This window comes from Astatotilapia calliptera, chromosome 19 (genome assembly GCF_900246225.1).
Source record: "Astatotilapia calliptera chromosome 19, fAstCal1.2, whole genome shotgun sequence".
Lineage (NCBI taxonomy): Eukaryota > Metazoa > Chordata > Actinopteri > Cichliformes > Cichlidae > Astatotilapia > Astatotilapia calliptera.
In genome coordinates, this window is record NC_039320.1 from 7763610 (window position 1) to 7786394 (window position 22785).

At 43.0% G+C, this 22785-nt stretch overlaps 1 protein-coding gene across 5 annotated transcripts in view; it reads right to left on the reverse strand.

Annotated features, from left to right (window-relative positions):
• Positions 1–8555: 8555 nt before the first annotated feature.
• The window catches only part of col12a1a (collagen, type XII, alpha 1a), a 52495-nt gene continuing 38265 nt past the window's right edge, over positions 8556–22785 (reverse strand). For 4 of the 5 annotated variants that reach the window (XM_026153102.1, XM_026153103.1, XM_026153104.1 and 1 more), the window contains 20 exons: positions 22582–22746; positions 22310–22348; positions 22050–22188; positions 21328–21470; positions 20861–20970; positions 16873–17031; positions 16583–16660; positions 15801–15887; positions 15295–15348; positions 14899–14994; positions 14495–14548; positions 13537–13590; positions 13224–13277; positions 12635–12706; positions 12518–12553; positions 12374–12440; positions 12102–12284; positions 11857–11934; positions 10613–10783; positions 8556–9363 (listed from right to left, as the gene is read on the reverse strand). In XM_026153102.1, the coding sequence (XP_026008887.1) occupies positions 9236–9363; positions 10613–10783; positions 11857–11934; positions 12102–12284; positions 12374–12440; positions 12518–12553; positions 12635–12706; positions 13224–13277; positions 13537–13590; positions 14495–14548; positions 14899–14994; positions 15295–15348; positions 15801–15887; positions 16583–16660; positions 16873–17031; positions 20861–20970; positions 21328–21470; positions 22050–22188; positions 22310–22348; positions 22582–22746 (1967 nt within the window). In that variant the 3' untranslated portion in view covers positions 8556–9235. Of the gene's footprint in view, positions 10207–10612; positions 10784–11856; positions 11935–12101; positions 12285–12373; positions 12441–12517; positions 12554–12634; positions 12707–13223; positions 13278–13536; positions 13591–14494; positions 14549–14898; positions 14995–15294; positions 15349–15800; positions 15888–16582; positions 16661–16872; positions 17032–20860; positions 20971–21327; positions 21471–22049; positions 22189–22309; positions 22349–22581; positions 22747–22785 lie in introns of all 5 variants that reach the window. The other variant, XM_026153105.1, reaches the window with a different exon arrangement.

The following is a 22785-nucleotide window of genomic DNA, read 5'->3' on the forward strand; positions in this document are numbered from 1 at the left end:
ATAGAGCACTTGTAGGAAAGAGGAGCCCAGTAAGGTGGGCCTTACTCTGAGGTTTGACCTGATTTCTATCTATTATTAGACTCGATTGGTTTCTTTCAAAATGTAAAAGAACCCACCCAACACATTAATTGCAGTCTAGATCTCGTTTTAACATATGACATAGAAACTGAACATTTAACAGTGTTGCCTGAAAACCTTCTCCTGTCTGATCATTTCCTGATAACATTTAAATTTAGATTAAGGATGACACAGCAGTGGGGAGCAGTCAACACAGAGCAGAGCAGCTATCTGAATGCTGCTCCCACAGAAGTCGATCATCTTGTTAATAATTTTACTTCTTCAATATGTATGACTCTGGAAGCCGTACCTCCTCAAATCAGAAGTACTTCACTCTTTGCCATAACTCTCAAATATTTTATGACAGCGATTAGAACATGCTGTAGGTATTACAGGTACTGCACTGCAGTGGTTTGTATCATATCTATCTAATAGACTCCAATTTGTGCATGTAAATGGAGAGTCCTCTTCACACACTGAGGTTAATTATGGAGTTCCACAGGGTTCAGTGCTAGGACCAATTCTGTTTACATTATACATGCTTCCCTTAGGCAGCATCATTAGAAGACAGCATACATTTACACTGCTATGCAGATGACACCCAACTCTATCTGTCCATGAAGCCAGATAACACACACCAATGAGTTAAACTGCAGGAATGTCTTAAAGACATAAAGACCTGGATGGCCGCTAACTTTCTGCTTCTTAATTCCGATCAAACTGAGGTTATTGTACTCGGCCCTGAAAATCTTATTTAAAAGTAGAATGGGAGGCAGAGCCTTCAGCTTTCAGGCCCCACTCTTGTGTTGAACCAGCTTCCAGTTTGGATTCGGGAGACCGATGTCCACTTTTAAGATTAGACTTAAAGCTTTCTTTTTAGTTAGGGCTGGATCAGGTGACCCTGCATCCTCAGCTGCACTGCGCTGGGTGTAGGCTGCTGGGGGATTCCCATGATGCACTGTTTCTTCTTCAGTCATCTTTTTTACTCACTGTGTTCACACACATCTGCAGTTAATCATTAGTCATAATGTTTGTCTCTCTTCCACAGCATGTCTTTGTCCTGTCGTTTTCCCTTCCAGTCACCCCAAACGGTCGCAGCAGATGGCCCCGCCCCTCCCTGAGCCTGGTTCTGCCAGAGATTTCTTCCTGTTATAAGGGAGTTTTTCCTTCCCACTGTCACCAAGGCACTTACTTATAGCGGGTCATATGATTGTTGGGTTTTTCTGTTTTCTTTGTATTATTGTAAGATCTTTACCTTACAATATAAAGCGCCTTGAGGTGACTGTTATTGTGATTTGGTGCTGTATAAATAAAATTCAGTTGAACTGAATTGACTGTATTCATTTCCCACATTCTTCAGTAAGTAACATTTGTAACTTAATCAATACAGTCTGACACAGAAGAAATGTTCCCATAAAATCTTTCACACCTCATCTTTGACTTCATCTTGACATGCAGCTGTCTTTGGACATCTGATGTCTTTAGTGAAAAATGCTAACAACACTCACTGTGCGCAGCCACTGTGGGGTTACACATCGCTTCGCTTGCAGTGCTGTTAGATTTCACTGGACTGAATGTGCTGGGGGAGAAAAAAGGCTGAAATACATCAGCTCTGATTGAAGCAGATGAATCATGTCACAGGATGAGGTACTTATCCAAAGTCATTACTCATAGCTACCCAGGAGCATTTAAACCGCTCTTCGAGGACGGGAAGAAACATGTCAGGTATTGACGTCAGTTGAGTTAATTGGGTTATAAATGGTTTCGTGCACACCTATGCACTTGGATGATCCAAAGATATAGCAGGATTGGGATTTATGTCTTCAGCTGTATGCCCATAGCACTCAACAACTGTCTAACCCTTTGATGATCATTAAGGCCTCAGTCACAACCCCAAAGTGTCTGAGACCACCCTCAGGTCTTCATAAATATACCATCACGTCTCACTCTGCTTAAAGGTCAGACTTCTTGCACATCCTTTTCTGGGATCGGCAGAGGAATCAAAACACTTGTTGGCTCCCGACCCGTGATCTCCGCAGCTGTGCTCTACGTTGTGTTGCAGGAAGCAGCACATGCAGAGCAGTGACCCGGGTGGGGGACGTCTGCTGAATCGCCTTCCTTGCAAAACAGACAAGTTGCCCAGCATGGAAAAATTTGGACCTTTTCTATTGCATTGGAAGTGACATATATTTGACAGAAAAAGACATTCATGATCAGACTGGAGGTGAAACAAAAGTCGGGGGATCACCTGATGGATACTCCAAGACTAATGACAGTAGCTTTACCTGAAATCCTTTCAGAAGGAGTACTGATGTTTTTGGCCGTGTGCATAGCAGTGAACTGACCCTCTGTTGGGACTAGCAGGGACTAAAACACTAAACACACTGAGCAGAAGAATCAGAGCTGAACAGTGACTGGGTGTCTATGCTGAGACAGGTTATATAACAAGTGTTAGAGAAAGCAGTGTTTGTCATTAGGATTTAAGTGATTAACTGGGACTATTTTCTCTTTAAGTTGTAGTTCTTTGGTTCTTGTCTGTGGGAAAGAATTCACAAACAAAGACCTTTTTTAAAAAAAAACAAGGTCAGCGGGAGAACTGTTGGCGCTCCCTTTCCCTTCCCATATTCAAAGAGGAGCAGTGCTCAACTGTTGCTTTTGGCATCTCAGTCAGTCAAAACCTTCTGTCTGTATGTTCTCTGAATATTTGCTCTTTTAGGAGTCAACATCCCCCCCATCCCCTTCAAGTTCAAAAGGACTACTCCGTTCCTCCCTCAGGTTTTGGTTGGAAAACCGCGAATCAAGGGCCGTCCGTTATAATGGGTGGCTGCTCAAGGGTCAAGCAATTCCTATACATTTGTGTGATTGTATCTTTATTTATTTCAGACATAATAAAACAAACAAAAAAAAACCAATATATACTCGTCTACATGTATTTTCATTTACGAATATGAATATATGTGTAGATATACACACACACACACACACACACACACACACACACACACGTATTTGTACAGACAAACAAGAAAAATATAATAAAATAAAACACATTCGTCTAACATGAGATAACAGTTGTCTGGTCTGAAATGTGGTTCTCTTTGAAACCACATTAAAGCCAAGCTAACGTTCTGGGCTTAGAAAGTCTGTGATGAGATGATACAATTTACAGTAAGCCCATGAGTAAATAGCTTTGCTTGTATTCTAGAGAGCTTTGAAAGGATGTTTATAAATCCATATATATCCATAATAATAAATTATTCTGTTGCATTTTCTTGGAAAGTTGGACTGCCACACAGTCTGAATGCTGGTTCATGTTCACAAAGCTAATAATACCTTATAATTTAGTGGGAAGGTTAAAAAAAAAAAAAAAAAAACTAAAGAAAACCTTTTTAGTAATACAGCATTCAATGAAAAGCTTTATTATTGGTCTCTAAGCATCCATACTGGTCAGTCCCTCCCAGAAATGGTGAGCTTTGCAACCTCACTATTTCTGTAATACATAGATGCCACAGAGCAGCTTCTGTGTCCCGAGCATGGATCCTAAATGTCTGGAGTCCAAAAAAGGTTTCACAGCATTATTCATGAAACCAGTAACCCCCTCATGTCCCACTGATGGAAGGATTGGCATCCTAGCAAAGACAGCTCTCAAAAGGGTAGAAGTGTTTTCATTACAGGATAAACGAGACAATGTTACCACCCTGCTGAAGTGTCCAAGAGCAAGGCAGGGCTTTATATACACCTCACTGACATCTGACACATGAACGGCACCACAACTGATGATTATTGAGACTACAAAGGTTAGGAAACCTCCTTTTAATGTTTAGCAGTGTCTGTTTTAATACATAGTGGTACACAGTACGTATGCACAACTATTAGTTGTAGGCATGTTATGGAGCACGGAGTGAAAAGCACTAGTGGACCAGAACAACGAAGCTCACTACAGTAGAAGAAAAATAGCTCTTAATGGCGCTCAGCATTTGCTCTCTGTGCACTGACTTGATTGTTGATTGAATACAAACGTAATAAAAAGGTGTTGATTGATAACAGTGTTCCGAATCACAGGTGGTGGTTGTCACCATTTCCCGGTTCAGTCAAAACGGCAGTAATTGAAATTTGGCAGAATATCTCAGTTCTGGGATTGGCCCATCCTTTCATGTGCATGCTTGGAGCATGCAGCAAAACTAGCCAGGTATCTGGGCTAGGATTGATCTCTCTTATCTGTCGATCACAATGATTAATATCATCACACGGCGTGCAGATCAATGCTTAAAGCCTGATTTTAATAAAAAATTTAAATGGCCCATATGTTTCCACCTTCCACTGCATGTGATTTCCATTATTTAGCTGTCAACCCAGAAATTCATCTCATGCTATCACAGCAACCCTAAAAGTCCTCATAAAATTCTACTTTTCAGTCACTGATGACGACTTTTCGATAAGAGATTCCTTTCTTATTGTGATGATGTTAAATGCTCATAAAATGCTGTGATTAACGCCATGAAATGAAGAAGTTGACACGTCTCTGCAGCGTTCTGTAACGTTTTACTCCCACAGCTCTGTTATAAATCAACAGGGTCGAGTGGCTTTGGTGGGTTTTTCTTTCTCTAAAGCCAGTCTGTATTTTTGTTGTATTTTAGTGTGCCAGTGCTGATGGAACACAGCTCACAGGAATTTGACGCTGCCATATTGGACCATTGTGAGAAGAACATCAAAGCATTTTTTTTAAATAAGCAAAACATATCTTTATGTAACATCAATGTCTCCTCGTGACACCCAACATTTATTACATTTATGGAGCATATGGTGAGAGTTTGGCTTCTTCTCTTCTTGCTGAGAGTTAGATGAGAAAGTTGGTATCACTGTCATGTCGGAACAGACAGGAAATGAGAGAAAATGAGTGACTCACAGGTGCCGGCACCTTTTGATGTCATTTTCTAGCTTTTACATCTGATTGACACATTTGGATTGGATAGTCCTCTTTTGTGACTCTAATAATGGCCATACTTTACAAATTAACTTCCCATTTTATTCACATTGACTTGAAACTATCGGCTGAGGTCGCAGAGCGGGAGCCGAGGGCTGTTTTCCCGTAGACTTCTGTACAAATGGAAGTTTTTTTACGACCAGATGAGTCGCCCTTGACTGTCCATTAAAAATGCAGGTTTGAGCACCAGTTCAGCTCACTGGTCTGCCTTATGTCTAAAATGGGAACATGTTAAATGTGGAGGGAGGGGGGACTGTTACTGGGAATGGAACATTGTAACTTTGTATCTAAATTTTGGTTTTGTTTTAGCAAATCTAATCAGAAGCTGACCAATTAAGAATATTAATGAAGCCATAAAACGCAGCCATGAATGAAATTCTAAGCACCCACATTAGGCCCCACCTTCAGAGATTGACAGACCACGTGACTTTCGCGCATTGCATGCCGGGAACTCGTGGCAAAACAATCCAAGTACCGCATCAAATGCAAGCATTTGCAGCACCGCAAAACTTTCATTCTCCGGTTCCAATGAATTCTTGGTTTTTCTTTGTCCCCCCAAAAAGTTATGTACAAAACGAAGGAGAACAATGCCGGTCCGTACAAAGACAGACTCGACGAAAAGATACGAGGAAAAAAAATCCTCGTATCTTTTGTGAAAGGGTTAGACCCTTACGAGCACACAGAGTGGACAAAATACTGTGGCGAGCTCAGACAAGGAGGAGACGGAGGTATCGTTTGGTCTTGCTTCCCGTGAGTTAGCCAGGGAGCACAGCCGTTTATTGATATCTGCAGAAGAACACTGCTGCTAGCTAACTGCTCAGCGCGGCAACAACACAGCAACAACAACACACAGGGCGCCCTCTGACCCCGGAAGGACACACCGCCGCAGCGAGAGAGCGTCACCCGTCACTATGGCAACATAAACAAAACATAACTGTACAAACAGAACCCCGAACAGCCCTGACCCGCTACAATACGTTAGCGTGCTGCCCAACTTTCACCACGCTCATATTTATAATTATACGGTTCTTGGAGTGAGTGCATACACTCATGAAGTTTAGTAACTTCAGGTCACTGCAACAAGCCCAGGTACAGTTTACCGACGGATGGGTACAGGACCTTGAAATGCACCGTGTAGATCGAAAGACCATCGTATGAACAAAGGTAAGTTTACCAGTCTCACAAATCGTCTTCATAAATACACATTCGCTAACAGTTTATTAATAGGACCTTTGAGCTCAACGGTAATTAATTAGTAGTGGAAATAATTTCTGGTACGCGTTACAGAAATGTAGCAGTGACAATAATACTGCATGCTGTAATCGTACTGGGCAATTAGTGATACAAAAAAAACCTGTTTTATCCTGTGAATAAAAGTATGTTTTTGTCAATGTACCATGGTAATAACAGAAGCGAAACACAATATTGTGTCAGGACAATTCACTATTTATGCACAATAAACAAAGGAGCGACAATTTCTGTTCAGTGCCAGACTTGCTTGTAACCTATATCACCAATTATGTTAAGAAAAATGACGTATTAACTACAACAAAACACTGACCTTTGTGGGAATGCTTGGAGCAGACTAACATGTGAGCTGGAGTGTTCTGGGACGTTATATTTTGTCTTTGAATGGCTGCAATCCAGGCCATCCGTCGCCTCTTTGTTACTTCGGAAACATGGCTCGAACAATATCTCTTCCACGACGTAATCCGATAACAACCGATCTCTTTACCCGTCGGCTTCCCGTGGCTGTCATGCGACCGGCTATTGCAGTCAAGAATACAACAGCTTCTTGCCATTTTTTGTGTTTCTTTTTATCGCTGTGTAACTGATTTCAATTGAAAGCCTGCGTGCGCTAGTACCTCTTGCCACGAGTTCCCAGAATTCTTTGCGGTTTTACCCCTGAATGACGTCACATTTTCAATCTCTATGGTAAAACTTGTTTTGGAGATGAAGTATCAGAATTTCAGGAGCAGGACCTCCAAACATGCTCCTTCCAGTTCTCATCTTTTTTGTTCCCCAGTTCTACAAGCTGTTTGTTCTCATTCACGTGCCCCACCCTCCCTCCACTTATCAATTGTTTAACTTCTTCACTTGTATTTATAACACGGGGATCTGCCAGGCCCGGGAGCCCCTTCGAGGCCTTCCCCAAACCGCAGCTCAATTCACATCCAAGCCTTTCAGCTTACCTACTAAAACGCTGTCAAACCTAAAGTGAGGACGTGAAGTGTTCAGATGAACAGATATGTTTTAAAGAGCTTGGAGAGCGTATGAGAAGTCTCAGCTTTGCTGTTCATCCTTTCAGCAAATATGTACATTTTCCAAAACCTTTTCCCTGAAGTCATAAAATGCTACATAAGATTACAAATATTTCTTCCCACTGTAGCCGAAAAAGTGCTTTGTTTGCTGTTTTTCAAGAGGACATCCAGAGATAAAACAGAAGTGCGTAACAACCGCTAGAACAGCCCACTTGAAACTCTGGCCACAAAGTGAACACAGATGGACGCTGGATTGCCATCAAACTCAACCAGACCAGGTGGATTACAGTGAGGCATCAGTAAGTTTGGGGGGAAACGCGGTATCCATTTGGATGTGGTGGAAAAATGGGGGCAAATGTAGCCTCAGTTTGCTTGGACGGCGTCGTCGAATGATGTTGAGATGATAATGTGTTTGCTGTATGTTGAAACGCAGTGTGAACTCTGTATGGCGTAAAAACAGGTGTGGATACATTTCCATATGTCGCAGTAAACATGTCTGTAAGTACTATAAAATAAAAAGGGGAGGGGCTTAATAGAGAAATCATGTGATAACTAAAGCAGTGAGAACCATCAGCTGTGGGTCCTTTCACTTAAGCCTTTGTGTAACATGTAGCAGCTGTTTTACACCTTCATGCACTTATCATCAGGAAATAAAGGTAAGACACATCCAGAGTGGAATGTTTCCACGTTTGTGTTGCCGAGCTTGACCTCGGGACATTACTCGCAGCTCTTATCTGTGGCATTTGTGCAGAACCCCTCCTCAGACATGCTTTCCCTTTATCACAACAAACAGAAACTTGTCAGTTGTTGCTTACCTCATACGTCTCTTATTTCACCATTAGACATGCTTGAAGGGCATAAATCTTTGGGTTTTTCCAGTGCTGGTATTGGCCCAGTTACCACTACATTGTTTCCTTATGGATCTCTAAGCTTAATTGTTGCAGTCTGATAGGATAAAAGCCAAGCGGTTTCATGTCAAAGACTGTGAAGTAGCTCAGAAGTTAAGCTCTTTCTTTCTTTCTTTCTCTTCTCGTTGTCTTGACAGGCTCAAAATATCTTTAGCTGTCAAAATAAATAAAGTTTTCCACTTCAAAGTCTTTTCCTGAAAGTCTCATGTTGAGGAAAAACAGGTTCTGTCGCTCAAATAAACATCTAGAGGAATTTCGAACAGACAGCAGCTGCGGCTCAGACCTTTGACGTTTCTGACTCAAAGTTCAGTTTATAGAAAAACGATAAGAAAGCTCAAACAACTGTTACATTTTCAGTAGTTTTATTGAAAAATGCCTCTTTCGTTTCAGAAATAAATAAGAAAATAAGGCTGTGTGGAATTCACAAAATGTGCAGTTAAAACATGAAAATAGCAATCCTATGTCCATAGTCTTGCAACCAAATTGAAACTGCATCGATAGGAAATGACAACTATATTCTGCCTTAGAAATCCTCAGTAAATATACAGCACAATTATGCAATTCCACCTTTGGTAAGAAAACAAAATATTTAAAAAGAAATGCTGCTTGTTACAAAGAGTCAGAATATCAGCGGGTTTACAAATTGGTCACAATGTCACAGGGGCGATGTTTTTTAACTGAAACGGCAGTACTTACTGAAAACGACATGGGTAGATGGAAAGTGTTCAAAAACATACACGATGTACATCTCTGGACGGGATTTTACACGATTAGTGCACTGAAGCCCGATTAACACTTGCGGTTATATTACAAGCAGACACTTGGCAAGCACACAGGTTTGTAACATGTACATTTGTATTCATCTTCCTAAAGTTTGTCACATCAAAAAAAATATATATGTTCATTATAGCCAGGGGTATCAAACCCATATAAGTACTAGTTTTGCTCTGGATATCGCTTCATCCTCACTTAAGTGTTCCTGTAAGTTATTCAATAGTAGACTTTCTGACCGCTCCTTAACGTAGCTATGATGCTAGTGTTTCTGTATTGTCCTGTGGTAGCGATCGCTTTCCTCTGGGGTTTCGTGTCTCAAACTCTCCAGCTGGCTCCACAGGTATATTCACTACTTCGGGTTCAGGTGGGTACTGGTTGGCTAGAAACATATTGAGGATGGCCAATCAAAAAACGGGCTGCTTCTGCAACTTTTCACATGCACAATTTTAAATTATATTGCACTGTGGACTTTAAAAAATGCCCTGTGTCAAACTGCTTCTCTCTAAAGTAACAAAAAGAAGTTTTAAAAGCTGTGATGACATTTACAATAAAACCCAACAAGATATTGAATAAAAAAGACATAGTAACATAACCAGCTGATACTATAAAAGACAAATGGAAATAGCAGGAAAGCAACATTTAGCACCATTTTCACCAATGTACACAAAGAGCACGATGATTAAAAAGTACAAATGAAACATGCTTCAGTCTGGACCAGAGCTGTTTAGGGCACTCAGGCGTCATAAACAGGGGTTATGCTGATGTAAGTAAGCAGAGGGTTACAAGGCACGAGCTCAATACAGATGTTAACTTGATTTTTAGTGAAATGTCTCGTTTCATACAATCATTTACAAGGCAAAACATTAGTTTTATTTACACGTGTCACCTCTACATTAACGCTCCTCTATGTTAGTACTTGTTTTGGGTGGTATTTGTACATGCTCCTTCCTCTGTAGAAGTGCTCAGTCTCTGCTTTCTATCTCCCAACGGTTTGTGGTTCAAGATGCAAACAGACCAGCAGGTTGCCATCACCGTAGCTTGTAGCTGTGAGATGATGTTAGTCCGCTCCATTCGTGTTTTTTTTTTTTCTTTTTAAATGTTCAATAATCATGTCCGTGGCGATTTATCCTTACATGCCCCATAGCAAACGGCCAAACATCTCAGAAACGGGACTTCAAAGTGTAAGCAGCACAGTTGACTTAGAACGTTTACTATGCAAAACCTGAAAATAGTTCAAACAAGGTGTGAGTTTTCTGTGGAACAAAGTAAAAAGCATCTCATTTGACCAATAGCTAGAATGCTTTACATGCCAGTTTCAAACCTGGACATTAAATGTATGGAGGTATTTAAATATACAAGTTACAAATTATTTGACCGCTTCTTCAAAAGTTGCTATTTTTGAAAATTTGTCACACGCAAACCAACAAAGCTCAACAGAGCAGCATGAGTAACTGAAAACGAATCCCAGGGAACAAAACTAATAGTTTTATTCCGATATCAACACTCTGCTGCATTCATACCTCCATCCATTGAATTTGTCCAATGAGCTGCCAGTCTAATAATCGTGCATACACTTGGAGTTTCCTCTGATGTAGCACCATGCAGGACCTACAGCGCATCAAGCGTACCTGTGTAACCTTGTCCGTTGTAAGGAATGCCAACACACTGAGAGGAGTCGCAGTACCCAGGTGGTCCCGGTGGTCCCCTCACGCCTGGAGTGCCCTGACGACCTGGAGGGCCACGAGGCCCAGCGGAGCCAGAAGGCCCCGGGGATCCGGTTCGTGACTCTCCGGGTGGCCCTGCAAATGGGAGCGAGAAGGCGAGTGAAGCCAACCTGAGCAGGGAGTCTCTACAGCTAAGCACAAAACCCCACTGACATCATCCGCAACCCGTCTGTGGAAACGGTGGGGGTTCACAGGGCAGCAGAACTGTAATTTCAACTTTTCAGTGGCTCAATTAAAGAGAGGGATGCAGTCTGGGCTGTTTGGAATCACCCCGGCCCCGTCTGTCTAGACAGCAAAACTCACGGTGGAATTTTCCCCCCTCTTTTTTCTCTCCTTTAAGTGAGCCCATGTGTTGTCAATGAAGCCACTAAAGAAAGCTCATTGTACAACAATCTGACCCCCCCACTCACACCCACACACATACACAGTGCGTGTGAGTCATCAGCGTGGACTTCCTAGTTGTTTCTCAATTCATTCACAGAAACAGAGATGTCAGTGTTCGGTGTGGGGTAGACATCAATAGGAGGTTCCTGTTGTTGAGGAATCACTTCCCAAGGGAACGGAAACTTTCTCGAGCACTTTTATAAGCCGCACACCAGATCTCATTTTCACCTAAAGAAAACTACAAGCTCATTCAAACTAATGACATTTTCTCTTTTTCTTGAACTGCAACACGGTCTAAAGACGTCCTGGGTGCTGTCTGAACATCACATGTGGAAATTCTTTTTCCATTTACCGTGGATGTCTTTGTAGATGTCTAATATGCACACATCACATAAATCTTTAAGAAAGGAAAGAATTGGGAAAATGTTTGGGGCCTCTCCAAAAAATTTATGTAGCGCAGCTGCCCAAACCAAAGATCCTCAGCCACAGTTACTGTAGGTAAATTTCAGCCTCTTGCTGAAATGTGTCGTTTTAATGGGGCCAGTGGGAGTACTCGGTCCTAGAAAGGTCCACCAAGAAGGTTGGAAAAGGCTGTCACGGCGAAACTGTGTTAGAGTCAGGATCGAGTTGTAAATTTGAACAGTGGGAGAGCAGCAGACTGTCTGCAGCTGCTGGAGAACAATGTTCAACAGAAAACAAGCTTAAAGCAGCTCGTTTTCTTCTCGCTATGGCCTACTTCACTTCAAAAAGATGAATTGTGTTACCTGGTGGTCCACTTGGACCTCTTTGTCCTCTGATACCGGTTCCTGGAGCCCCTCGCTCTCCTTTATCTCCTGGCAAACCTACAGAAACATTAAAGAGTAGAACTCACTTTCAAACAAATGAAAACAAGTTCTCATATCTGGCAAAAAGGAGAAATGTTCAGGGTGTCTATGAAACACAACTGAGGTGACTCTTGATTAAAGTGTTTGCTTGGAATTGTGGATAAACCACAGAGTTGGTATCGCACCTCTTTCTCCTTGATTTCCAGGTAAACCAGGGTTTCCAGTGAAACCAGTTCGGCCAGGCTGTCCGGGCTCTCCGCGGGATCCCGTGTTGCCAGGAGGGCCCGGAGGCCCAGGTGGTCCAGGAGTGTTGCTACGATATCCGGAAGGAATCTGGTTGAGCAGCATGTCGACTCTGCTCATCTGACCTTCAAACAAAGAGGACGCATCAAAGAGATTTAGGACAGAAATATCATTTAAGATAAATTCCCAGAGTTATATGAAACATTTGACTCACTGTTCACAAGCTGTTCACAAACTTGTCGGGCAATGGAGCGCATCATGTTCTGGGATGCAAAATCTCCCTGGAAAACAAAGATGTTGTCATGAAGCGATTGTTTCCTAAAGCGTTACAAAACAGCGATGAGAAGATGATACGCACCCTCTCTCCTTTCTCTCCTTTAAGGCCAACAGGTCCCTGTTAATGAGAGGAACAACATGAGAACAAGCGTACCACGTCCTGGACCCCTATATTTGTGCCACGTTATTCAGTACGTACTGGACTTCCTGGATCTCCTGGTTTTCCTGGTTTTCCTGTTATTCCTGGAACACCTGGATTTCCAGGATTTCCCTAAAAAAAAAAGGAGAATTTTCAGAGAAAAGCGGTTTGTATTTGAAATGACTGCACAGTAAATGTAATCGTAACATTTAACTTCTGCTCCCTGTTAATAGCTGCATAACAAGCTTTAGGTAGGGAGCTATACTTTAGCATCTGCAGCGGGTTGGGGGGGTGTAGGGGCACGTGGCACAAGCTGCCAAGAACAGATTGAAACACACACATGCACACAAACACACTCGCCAGCCGGTGCTAATGGCTCTTGGAGCACTCAGGATGGTATAGTACGTGTGCGTTCTATACTGGCTGGCATGGCGGCTGGATTAAGTGGATTCAGACCTCCTTAAACCACAGAAAAAGGAAATGAGATGCACGCACGAGCCTGGTAACAGTGGAGGAAGCTACAGACTACAGCCTGCTTTTCATGTGCCGTGGAGCCAGAGGAGTAATTGTTGCAGATATATCAGGAAATAAAGCACACTCCACTGAATATTTATTTGGCTCCTTTCAACACAAACAATTCCACACTCACCATGGGTCCTGGTGGGCCTCTGGGTCCAGATGGTCCCTCCTTTCCTGGTGGCCCCTAAGCAGAAACAACATACAATCACACATGGATAACAACACACTGGAGACCCCTGCAATACATCAGCCTGTGTGTGTGTTTTTACATTAGGCTTATAGGCAGTGGCTCAATGGTTCTGGCTGACGTAAGTGAGAACATGGAGGCAACATCAAACATGGGGCCGTGTATAAGTGGCTGATCGCATGTAAAACATGTGCTTGAGTATTTCTAGGCTTTGAACACAGTGTGAATACAACGCATGTCCAAAGATCGATCTTACCCGCGCTCCGCTCGGTCCAACGGGGCCCAGAGGACCGCGCTGTCCAGCAGGACCCTGGGAAAAAGGCAGACACACTTCATCAAATGTGAATGATCAAGAACAGGACGTTTATAGAGCTCCCCAGTGGCCCCGCTGACCTAGAATTAACAGAAAAATCCTGCATTTTCCTCAGTGTCGAGCCAAAAACAGTACATATTTTGGTAGGAAAACCTCTCTCTTGTCTCTTGACGTAGGACATCTTGTAGAAATGTACATAGGCTGTTATAATAAGCTGTATTACGTAAGCAACGATCACAATGCTGCCAACAAGCTCTGGGACTTTCTCTCATGTCTGAATTTGCTTATTCAAGGACCAGAATGGCCAATAGTGAGGTTCTCTCCAACTGAACGGTGGGAGTTGGCTGGATGAGTGAAGCGATGATGGCTACGCAATACCAAGCCTCTCAAATCCAGAAAATTCCTAACTATTATATAAAATGGATTTGGCCTAACTTCATGTTTGCTTCTGACAGTCAAAAAAAATCCGTGCAACCTCAAAGAACTCCCAAGAGTCTGCTTTTATTTGACCTTCATTTTCATCCACAAGCTCAGCAGGATGTCTTCTGCCATAAGTCAAAGATGCTCAAACTTCAGACAGAGTGCAAGTCTTTACCACGTCCCAATCATCTTCAGTTACAAGGCTGGAGAAGAACATGTTCCATTCCCCATTTCCCCTTTGGTAACATGAGCCTGCACTTCATAATAATTTAACTGCATCAGCGGCCTTCTACCGTTTGTCAATCAGTGGGCTGATCTGAGAGTGTGGGACTCCCTGAGGATGGCATGGTAAACCTCCCACTCTGAGTGTGGTTTTCATCCAGCCATATGGACTAAATCCAGGCTCCAGTAGCAACACCGCTCTCTGTGGATAGTCTCCCGTTTCCTGCTCACAAACCACAAAATAAAGAGAAGTACGTACTTGCAGACCGGGCATGCCTGGGTCTCCGGGATCTCCCTTCGGTCCTGGGCGACCCTGAAGATGGAGGATGAGAAAAGACAAGCTTGCTTTAGTCTTTGGGGTTGTTTTCTTTCGGTGAACCTGTGATTGTGATTGATTTTGTGTTTTCACAAGAACATCTGCAGGTAAAAAAAAATCCTAAGCGAGCCCTCTGGTCTTTCTTCACGTCGAGGGGAGTGTGATGTGTTTTGACATTAGTTATAAATCCAACTCACTGGCAAAATGTAAACTACATCAGCTATTCATCAACTTTCACACAAACTTCACTTATCAGCACATGTGAACGGTAATTTAAAGAAAAAACAGTGATAGTGTGGAAACGTACATCTACTCAGAGGATTTCTTTGGAGTGTGGATGAACTTACTGGTTCTCCAGGCAGAGAGAGTCCGTTAGGGCCTTGTGGACCTGGTGGTCCCATCGAACCTGGAAGTCCTTGCTCACCACGTGGACCCATCGAACCCTAAAGCATTAACCGAAACATACAACGAAATGTTACACAGCCTCTGGCAACCTAAAGCAAACCTTTAACTGCACATATAGACAATGATTGCCTCGGGAAACGAGCCTTTAGGTTACCTAACATAGGCCCCTCTAACTGTAGCTGTGGAAAAACATACAGTCGATAACTGACTTCAGATGTGTGCAATTTGCAATAGCTTGCGAAATACCATGGCATCGCGAAGCATATTTATCACATATCTAACTTTACTTTAGGAGCCTCATAAAATCAAAGCCTACAGTGATGTCAAGTTTAACTTACAGGCTTGCCAGGATCTCCTCTGTCTCCTCGAGGTCCTTTGGTGCCCGGGCTTCCCTAGAAAAGTGAGGAGCCAGAAATCCGAGTGAGTGTAACAACAGGAGCAAGTTCCAAAACCCCTAAAGCCCCAAAGCCAGCGAAATCCTTGCATTGGCTTAGTGAGGTTACCAAGCCCACATATTCCAGACCTCTCCTCAAGACGTCTGTACTGCCGTTTTTCCGACAGGCACTTATCTTTTGACACTTTTCCCCAAGCCCACTTTTTTTTTTTCACATGTGCCACTTGTCTCATCCTCAAATGCTCTTTCCAGAGATTAAAAAAAACATCCTCAGTGTGTTTGAGTACAAATGTGAAGCTGTATGGTCACTGTAACAGAGAACGGTCTGGCTTTATCATCATCATCTCTGAAATATTTCTGTCTTCTGAGAAAACTGCTTTATCAGGTGAAGACACGCAGAGGAAGAGGAAGTGAAGGCAGATTAAGGGATGATGGAGGGAGTTTCTGTACCAAAGGTCCAGGAGGTCCCTGGGGGCCGATGCTGTCCTGCGTGCACGTGCAAGAGTGAGGAAGGGATGGACACTTGGCCTCATCTCTCTGAAAAGGACCAAAGTTGAGCAGAAACACACATTATTATTGCATATTTAACACCAACTGACAATCGAAGGCTTGTCTTTGAAATCTGTAGCATACAATTACACAATTAGGCAACAGTATCCCAACAAACTCTGGTCATCGTGAAGCTTCAGGACCAAACGCTGTCCACGTATGGAAATGATTGGTTGATGTGATGTGTTATATAAGACTGGAATCATTGACATGATGGATTAATATGTGATGCAAATTATACAAGAATTACTTGTAATTGCCTAAATGTGCATGCATCCGGTTTTTACCATAATGCATCAAAGTAAATGTGATTTAGTGAGTGCTTGGTGATCTAAAGGAGCGTTTGTTTTCATGTAATCGGGAGGTCATGATGGCAATAGTGCGATTAGCACAATTACACAGGATACAAGGTTCCATTGAGGCCAGCTGAGGCGCTTTCTTTTCAAACAGCAGTATAGCGTTTTGCTTAATGACCACATACCAGCAAACGTAGACTTTGGGCTGTAAACCCAGGATAGTGTATACAGTCACAGTGGACCTCTGGAGATGTGTTACAGCTAACAGCAAAGATTAAAGGCTTCAGAGAGAACATGGGAAGCAAATGTGGCAGAATAGCCGAACAGTGCGCATGTATGTCAGCGGCCTTCTGGCTTGTTTACGACACGATTCTAAATTGTTCTTACTGTTGCAGGCAGGTCGCAGCATCTGTCTCGGCTGATCCAGCTCAAACTGCAGACGATATCGAACATCTGGAGCTGGAACTACACAACAGAAGAAGCGAGGCTGTTAACAAATGGCTCCTACGCTGTTAAAAGACAGACGCATTCGGTGGGAGCAGTTAAAAGTGAATTGTGCATCTATGGACAAGAAGTTTTGGATGTTCTTTCTTTGGAAATTTAAGAGATGATCTTCCAAAAGCGTTTTTCCAAACTTTTGCAGTTTTAATGAGTCCCAGCTCGTTTTTTTGACTTACTGTAGCAGACTGCCTCCTTCCACCTCCAGACTTGACCATCTTGCCAAGCACTTCATAGCCATCCAGTGTGATGTTGTTGGCCTCTTTGATGGGCTTCTCTGCCACCTCTTGGCAGTCAATGTTGAGCTTGACTTTCTCTGGAGAGACGGTGATGTGGAGCTGCAGGAGGGACGGATGAAGAGAGGGCACCATTAACATCTTTGTCTCCTCAGCTGCCAAGTTGGTTGCAACGATTATTTGGCAAATATTTCTAAGAACATTGGCGCTTCTGAAAAGCTGGTTTGGCATTTAAATCTCTTTGGCTGCCGTTTAAATATTAATCTTTTCTTTATAAGAAAGTGAAACCATGAGACTAGAAATGTTTAGTCTTTGAGCTGCTGTTTGATGCCTCCACAGATAAATGGACCGTAAAGTGGGAATATACAACACTGGCATTTCCATGTGGTATTAAAGTGCTAGTCAGTGATTGTATAACAGCACAGAGTGACAAAGTGCCAGTTTCTGAAGTTTCCTTTTCAGAGGACCCGGCTCCACATCTTGAAATAATATCTTTTGCGGTGTGCCATCAAAAGTCCTACACTTTCCATAGTTTCCCTTCAGAGTTGCACATTTTCCTCTGCCTATCAGTCAGACAAGCTTTCTTTATGTCAGGAAAAGCAAGCTACCAATTCTTTCTACAAAGCTATACCAACCACAGACTAGGCCATAGTTCTTGGCAATCAATCTTAAAATTATAGTTTACTTCCTTGGAAACAGAACAAACTATCTGGTGAGACCACATAGAGAGAGGGCTGCCGTTTATCTCCAGGTCCTGGCGTGGATATAATTCGCCACGATGCTCCTGAGGGCTTACCAAAACATGGTTGGATGGTATACTGTACACATTACCTCACTGACCAGCAAGTAAACACAGTAAAAAAAACAAAACAAAACACAGTGTCACTGGAAATTGAGGCTTCAGGAAAAATAATGACCAGCGCTCCCTCAGCTGATGGTTGCTGTTAAATGATTTTGTCCAAATGCAGCAAAGCGTTGACAGACGAACAACTTTCATTCATCAATTGTTAACACAGAGGGTTTCACTGTGCTCTGCTGTGTCAACACTCCACAGTCACAGCACATATGGTGAGATTTCAAGCTGACACCGTCGCCGCTCCAATGCACATGACATCCGAGATTGATATAATATCACATTTTGTTGCTCTAGGCTCCGTCCTCCGTCTTCCTCCATGTTTTTTCCAATCCTGAACCTCAAAAGACTCAAAGCCCTGTTAATAAACAGGTGTAAGTCTTCTCTATGAAAAAAAAAACTGAATTATCTTTAACTTTGTCGACTTTTTTGTCAGAAATGAAGATTATAAACAATTTGGCATTGGGCTCACAAAGAGCGGTACACTGGCACCGCCTTCATGAACAAAGACAACGCAAACTAAAATGTACTTTTCACTATTACAACAACTTACATGATCAAACTTTAAGCAGTGAACACGCGATTGGTCATCATGACATATGGAAAAAATCTTTGGTTACCAGCAAGGTTCCCATCAGTCAAATGTGGTGGGGGGCGGGAATTCCCCAGTGGGGCTAGTGAGTGGTTAGCATCTGCTATAGCCATCTCAGAGAGTGATCCCACATGTTTAAGTAGCAGTTGACCACGACCTCCCCAGCTTGGGTTACTCTTTATTAACTAGCCTGAAGGACACAGAAAATACTCTAGAAGCGAGTCAAAAACCTGATTACAAGACACAAAGTGCTTTCTGTCTAACATTCATGCACATCCAGACTCCACTGAAAGCATCGGGACTGGCTTGCAGACAGAGATTGATTCAGTTCCAGTTAGCAGATGATATCCTCTACCAGCTGATCCAATGAAAGCTGAGGTGTAAGGTTAGAAAGTAAGTCTTCACTAAATCTGTATTCACTCCGTATTTCAGATCTCACTGCGTTTCGCTTTTCTGCACACCCACAAAAAAACCCAACTATCATTTGTGACAGTCTCATCAGTGGTCACTCTGGCTGAGCCTGCGCACACTCATGCTGAGGTCAGTCTGTAATAGCCACAAAGTGTTGGAAAACCACTGACAACATGTAAACACACTCCACCGCAGCAGTCAGCAGCGGCATTTACTCAGCAGACCAGCAAATAAGCAGCTAGGTAGACCGCTGCAGACTCGCCAGCTCATGCAACGCACATGCACGCGCAATCGCACGCACCGAAGACTCGACCGACTGTGATGCAATTAAAATCCAATCCTGACCCAACATTTTCCAGGGTCGCATTCATTCATGAAGTCACCCTGCAATTAGCTGTGTAGACGCTAAACGGTCAAACTAAAAAGTAATTTGCTGCAGGCTCTGATCTCTGGGCCAGTACATCACGCTGAGCTCTTTCATGTCAGGAAGTGGGGTGGCAATCTTTGATGTCAGATAAGATGTCTGTATGTCGAAAAGGGTCGTTTACTTCGATGACCTTAGAATAAATGTACAGTGTACTAAATACGGAGGACGCTGTCTAGAAATAGCAAATGCAATTGGTTGTGACTTGGAGTACACCGAAACCAGCTGCTTTCCCCCCGGTGATCAATTTAGCATCATAAATCTTTCCAGGTTTGTAAAATATACCGTCTTACTGTGCTGAAACAGAACAGGGGATGTTTTGAAGTCACTGATGCTTTGCACTGGCCACAAAGACAGTCCATGTCTCTATTTACCGCTTTCTGTAGCCCAGAGAAAAAGCATACGATACAAATGGTGTTTATCACAGTAGTAAGCCTGGCATGTGTTCCTAATATAGCGGCTAAACCGACGAAGGGAAAGAAACAGTCTGAAACACAATATCGCCGCTGTTGTTGATATTCTGTGTAAGATGAGAGGTTTTGGCCGATTGTTTGAAGAGTTGATGTTCACGAATCTTTAAATACGTGCCACTTTAGGAGTTCTGGCTTAATTTCTCACAGGAAATCTGGAGCAGATGATGGTTTCAAAATAAAGAAAATGTTTCATCAAGACAGTTGCAAACATCTGGATCCTGGAGCCTTAAATCCACCGCTCACTGTCCTTGCAGCATTCCGCCAATAATGTGTTTCCTTGCTTTCACAATGAGAAAAGTACACATTCCAGCCCAAATCTCCACCGATCGCACAAGCAAATTTCAGCCGATTCATCACTGGGGCTACTGATTTTTATATCTTCAGCGTTAACTTAAACTCGTCCTGAAATTTCAGCTTTTAGTTTGAAAACGGAGAACATTTAGCAGACGGGGAGGTCAGGTGAAAGACGCTTTTTCATGCACCTGCAGGAATGTCTTTTGGGGAATTAAATGAAGATGTTTCGTGTTGTTTGTGGAAAAAATGCAAGCAAGTCAACTGAACCCACATAAAAATTGATACAGCGAGGAGCAGATTGGTTTGGAATTCATCTAACAACTACCAGGAAAGCTTAGAGTCTTGATGTGGTCAGACCGCCATGATTCACTCTAACAGTCTGCAGCAGAATTTCCCTCCAGCCAAAGTTTTTAAAACTTATTTATAGCCTCCACAGCCCATTTGTCATATTCACTGGCCGTGGCTTAAATTAAAGAAATATATATATATATATATATATATATATATATATATATATATATATATGTATGTGTGTGTGTGTGTGTGTGTGTGTGTGTGTGTGTGTGTGTGTGTGTGTAAAAAGGGGCCACTTTGACAGCAGGTTGCCACTTTGAGATTGATAGCAGGAACCTTTTGATACGGCTACATGACCCTGAATGTTTTGTCACATCTTCGCATTAAAAGGTAATTCAGCCAAAAGAAAGGAGGCATAGAAGCCACAGAGTGTGAAAGGATGTAAAAACAGACGTGAAAAGACTGAAAACACAAAAGCCTTCAGAAAGGAGAAGCAGCGCTCAACTCACAAACAAAAGACTCCCAGTCTTTCGCATTAAAGCCAAAATGTCACTTTGCTCCTCTCTTTAAGAATCACGCCCGATGTTTACCTTGTGGAAGCTGCCGTGGAAAACCCGCCTCACTTGCTGCTCGTTAAATGTGGCTCTCTGGATCTCTCCTCGGGTGTCCTTGTTGTAGAACGTGACTGTTTTGCTGGAAGCTGAAAAGAGAAGAGCCTTTGATGAATCCCTGACAGTGTGTTACAGCGCAGTGGCACGCAAAGCACAGACTATAGAGAACACATGCTCGCAGAGAGAGCAGGATAAAGGGAAGGATAAAGGGAAGGCTCGGAGGGATTACGACAATTCCTGTGGTTATGTGCATGCACATGGTTTGAACAAGGTGCTGTTTTAAGAGTTAAAGCTCCCAGCGAAACAACAAAAAAGTCCAATTGTATTTCAAGCAGTATGTCCTGAAGCTTTGCAACTAGCACCTTTAGTGATTTATACAAAAAAACAAAGTATGATTTTAAAGAGTGTACAGCTCAGGGTAAGAATATTCAGCAGGGGAGACTTACGGTTGACCGTGACCCCAACTTCAGGGTTGTTGTTTTTGTCGGCAATCTGCCAGATATCAAAAGCTTCAGAGGGCGTGTCGGGCAAGAGGCGGAAGAGCAGGATGATGGTGTAAGAAGGGGGAAGACCATCCGGATGGATCTCCCTGTAATTGTGAAAAATCACACCCTGTGATCAGACGCTGTGCGCTCGTTACTGTAGCAGATTAATAATGATATGCATAACAAATGGTCTACTGTGTGACACAGCCGGCACATGTTTTTCCCATGGCCTTGATTAAATTGTGCACATGTTGAAAGGATTTTCTGTCTTCTTTCAGGTTGAAAGTGTTTCCACTTGTGTGCATAAGACAAATGCTGCACTCACGCACACTAAAGTCGCATCATTATAAACATATTAAGAAGACTTTTGGACACTACAGCTGTTGTGCAAGTGTTTAACAACGCCGAAATGGTGCCCAATAAAGAGACAAAGCACTTGACTCAGCGGTGATTTGTTTTCTCCTTGTAAGAAAAAGGTGGGAGGGTGGGGGTCCTGGGGATTAAAACGCTACACCCAAAATGTTCCTGCTAACACCTCATATTCTATGAGCTGCAGCAATAAACAGGCCTGAGCATCGGGGAGACCTCTGTGACTGCAGAGGCTGTTGAACTTTATTACGAATAATGAAGCGTGCAGGCGATAAGGCCAGTAACCTGCGATTATGCACACCCTCAGCTCTTACTTGGTGGGCTGGTTCAGGAAGGAATCTTTGTGCAGCCTGTAGGCGATGTAGCTGTTAAAGGAGCCCGGCTCCATGGACACACCGTTCATGGCAGCGAATGTCTTGTCTGTGATATTGAACGCCTCGAGCATCCTGAAGCCTGGAGGGGAAGAACAACGAGAGAAACCTCCTAGTGTACCACATAACAGCATTTAGCAATGTCAACAAACTCTGCAGGGATTATCTGCTGTGTACACTGCATGGTGATGTTGTGTGCTTACCAGGCGTGGTGAATCCATTGATGTAGATCAGAGGGCAAGCTGAGACACAACGAAAAGATACAATGAGTTGGAAAAACAGATTACGGCAGAAAGAATGTGATTTATATGCCTTTATATATTTCCCCAGGCAATGGATCGGTAGGAGCGCGCGACAAAGGGAGAGCTTCCCCTTAACTCCGCCGTTCACTAATCAACCCGTCTAATAAAGTTTTTGTCTGCGCCTGCGAGTGAAACTAAACTTTAGTTGTTGTTTTCTGATACATGAAACTTACTGGAAGTGGCTGTTTCACAAATGAAGGTGATCAGGTTGTCCTGGATTTTGGCAAAAGCGTCGTAGTCGTCTACCACAAACACGTGTCTCTCGCTGGGCTTGCTGCCGATGCTTCTCAGCTCGGTCATATCCACGTCGGCCACTCCGACCACAAACACGCTGTAGCCTGTCGGCGCAAAACACAAACACACAAAAACAAACAAAG